Below are 3,030 nucleotides of genomic sequence, written 5' to 3'. Positions count from 1 at the left end.
ATTATAGTAGAGTTGATGAAAGCTCGAGGAATGAGGTCGACAGTGTTGGGAAAGTGATTGATCAAACCCTGAGGGACATCAAATTTATGATGATTTTTCTTAATGGAAGTGATGGATATATTGACGTAGGCCTCCTTGGCATCCCTCCATTTGCAAGATTTGGCCACAATATGATGATATGGACCTTCAATAGGAGCTTGACCATGCGTCAAGACTATCATGAGGTAGTAAACAAGCTAAGATATACTCATGGTTTCATTAATTCTTGTTTCTATATCAAAAGATTAAAAAGATATCAGATCTGGGAACTGCTGCATCAAGAAGCTGCTTCAATAGTTGCTCGAATTCCATGTATGCTAGATTTCAACCAGAAAATGGTCGAAAATTGTTGCCTCTATGAATTATTTCTGAAACACAATTTCCACATCACCAGTAAACTTGATTGGGCTACTCACGGTTCCAGCTATTGGATATGTGATGGGATTATTACAAGAGGACATAGCAAGAGATAACATTATCTCATTGCATCGACAGATAAATTGGAATTGTGAAGCTCATTTCCTTGAAAAGGTCATTGAAAGGTTCATGGGACATCCAGAACTACCTTTTCTGGTAATTAAAGATGGTGATGTCTATGAAGAAGGCACATACCGTTGGATTTCAATCAAATCAAGGAATACAAAAATACATGGCATGCAAACTATACCTACAATGACAACATCTTTCTTCTTGGCATTTGAAAGATCCGACCAACCACAAACATTACCAAATGGCATGTTTGAACATTGCAGCAAGCTTGGTGTGCTAGTTCTCTATTGTTGTGCCTTCAGTTTTGCATCACCTCCTTTCTTGAAGTGTTGTGGACTAAGATTCCTTGGACTGGACCACTGCACTGATGAGAAAGCAACTGAAGGAGAGGATGATGCAGAGTGGCTATGTTTGTCTAGTCTATGGGTTCTGGACGTACGTTACACAAACTGGAATGGAATTTTTTGTGCAGAAAAGATGGACATCATGACTAACATCAGAGAACTAAATATAGAGGGAGAAATGGGTTGGCAGTACATAGCTTGCCTACAGCGGCGGCTACCTAACCTCGAGAGGCTCCGGATAATCAAGCCAACATGTAAATGGGTGATATCAGAGGCTGTTGATAACTACTTCGTAGATAAGAAAAGTATGAAAATACTTGATTTGTCAGGGAACAGTGACATGAAAAGTCTTCCAACAAGCCTATCAAAAGCTAGCAGCCTTCAGATGCTTGTACTTGATGGCTGTGATGAACTGGAAAGCATTGGTGGGCTACCTCCCTCTCTCGAATCGGTTAGCTTTAACGGATATGGGCCAGCTTCTCAATGGACACAAACTGTTGAGCTACCTCCAAAACAATTTCTTCCATCCAGCAGAACAGATAATAAGGATGTCAGAATATCCAAGATCTCCTTAGCAGGCTGCACCCAGTTGGGGAATTTGTACTTGTGTTGGCTACCCAACCTGGTGGAATTGGACCTCTCTGGAACATCAATCAAGATACTTGACTTCAAGACTATGGTGGTGCAAATCCCAAGGCTCAAGCGGCTGTTTCTAAAGGATGCAAGCACCTTCGTGCAATAACCTTTTTGCACGAGAGTGTTCCTGACCTGGAGTTGATGTGCATAGACACGCGAGCTGGAGTCATGTGTCCTCGACCATTCATCAGAAAAAACAAACCCTCTGGGTTGCAGGTGCATGCTGTTATTGTGGATGTGAGGCTTGCTTGCTCCTTGATGAATCTGCCCCTTTATAAACAAGTTGTTCATTTCTATATCCACGTCACCTCCTCACCTGCGTATGATGGGGTTGGCTAGTTTGAATCAACCAATAAGGATAAGATAGGCCCAAGTGATCAAGAGGGCCCACAACTTATTCCAGCAGGCCGGTACAGTGACGTACTTGGCATGGTTAGCGCTGCCCCGACCCCAATGCTAGCCTTTCCAAAAACTAAAACTAAAATTTCCAAGCGACATGTAGAGATTTCCGAGGGGAGCTTCTACTTGCAGAGAGAACTAGAAAATGGTAATGCACTAGGCAGACTGATAGAAGATTATGCGCAATCCTTGCACGTGCATGATGTCTCAGTACGTGTTATTCTGCCTGCAACCTATGAGTGGAGCCTTAGGTGGTGCCGCCTGGAAAGGTGCCTGAAATTGGATATCGGTACCTTCACAAATACCTATGAAATTTGGAAATTGGAGACCTTCTGGGCGTCGGAGCTCCTAATGACACGCTGGATTTGGAGTGAAAGTTCAGCCATCTTGCTCTACTTCAAGAATCTATGCCACCTACACCTACTTCAAGACTTCACCTACGCCCGTCCACTCGCGCTACTACAAGAAGAAACTACCCAGGGTCTCCGTCCTCAGGTACGTACTACTAGGTGAACTATTAGTCTTTCTACTTATCTTGTATTAGTTTTGCTACTTATCTTGTCTCCAAGCATCCAGTTATTAACCATTTTCTATCTCGGTGTCTCTGCACCGCTGCCTAGGTGAAGTCTGCACCGCTGCTGCTGTTAGTGCTCTGGAGTTCAAACTTGCCAATGACAACGAGGGAAGCTCCTCCTCCTGTGTTTGGTTTGCTATTGTGTTCTTGCTTGGACTGCTATTTTGTGTTGTGTTGCCAATATATGCCTCAGGCGCGAGAGCCTGTCAAATAAGAGACGGACGGGTTTGTGTTGTGCCTGCATAGTGCATACACAGACCTCGCCGATGCGTTTGTATATATGTGGTTTGCGGTTGCAGCGTCGACCACTGATGTGTGTGGATTTGATGAGTGCTTGGTTGCTATGTGTGCGGAATTGTATTTGCTGCCTGCCTATGTGTGCCTGCGTGCATATACATGGCTAGCTGCTCACGAGTGTGACTTCTTTGAGTGTGTTTGCCATGTACTATCTGAACCAAGAAGCAGCTCGGCTGGTTGTTTATGCCTACATGCATCAATCGACCTCTGCTGCCTCTTGCTTTGTTTGTGATGATTTTGAAGAAAAAAACA

At 43.8% G+C, this 3,030-nt stretch overlaps 1 protein-coding gene across 1 annotated transcript; it reads left to right on the top strand.

Moving 5' to 3' along the window:
• Positions 1-6: 6 nt before the first annotated feature.
• LOC123176940 (uncharacterized) lies at positions 7-2,940 on the top strand. The gene is made up of 2 exons (XM_044590938.1): positions 7-2,402; positions 2,528-2,940. Exon 1 carries the CDS (start codon positions 478-480, stop codon positions 1,612-1,614), a length of 1,137 nt encoding a protein of 378 aa, XP_044446873.1. The 5' UTR covers positions 7-477; the 3' UTR covers positions 1,615-2,402; positions 2,528-2,940.
• The last annotated feature ends 90 nt before the right edge of the window (positions 2,941-3,030 follow it).

This window comes from Triticum aestivum, unplaced genomic scaffold, assembly GCF_018294505.1.
Source record: "Triticum aestivum cultivar Chinese Spring unplaced genomic scaffold, IWGSC CS RefSeq v2.1 scaffold304226, whole genome shotgun sequence".
Classification (NCBI taxonomy): Eukaryota; Viridiplantae; Streptophyta; class Magnoliopsida; order Poales; family Poaceae; genus Triticum; species Triticum aestivum.
This window is presented reverse-complemented; position numbering and strand designations above follow the sequence as displayed.

Bases quoted from the DNA above. Each gene is read 5' to 3' on its own strand.
- LOC123176940 (XM_044590938.1), top strand. From the start codon at position 478: ATGGGATTATTACAAGAGGACATAGCAAGAGATAACATTATCTCATTG.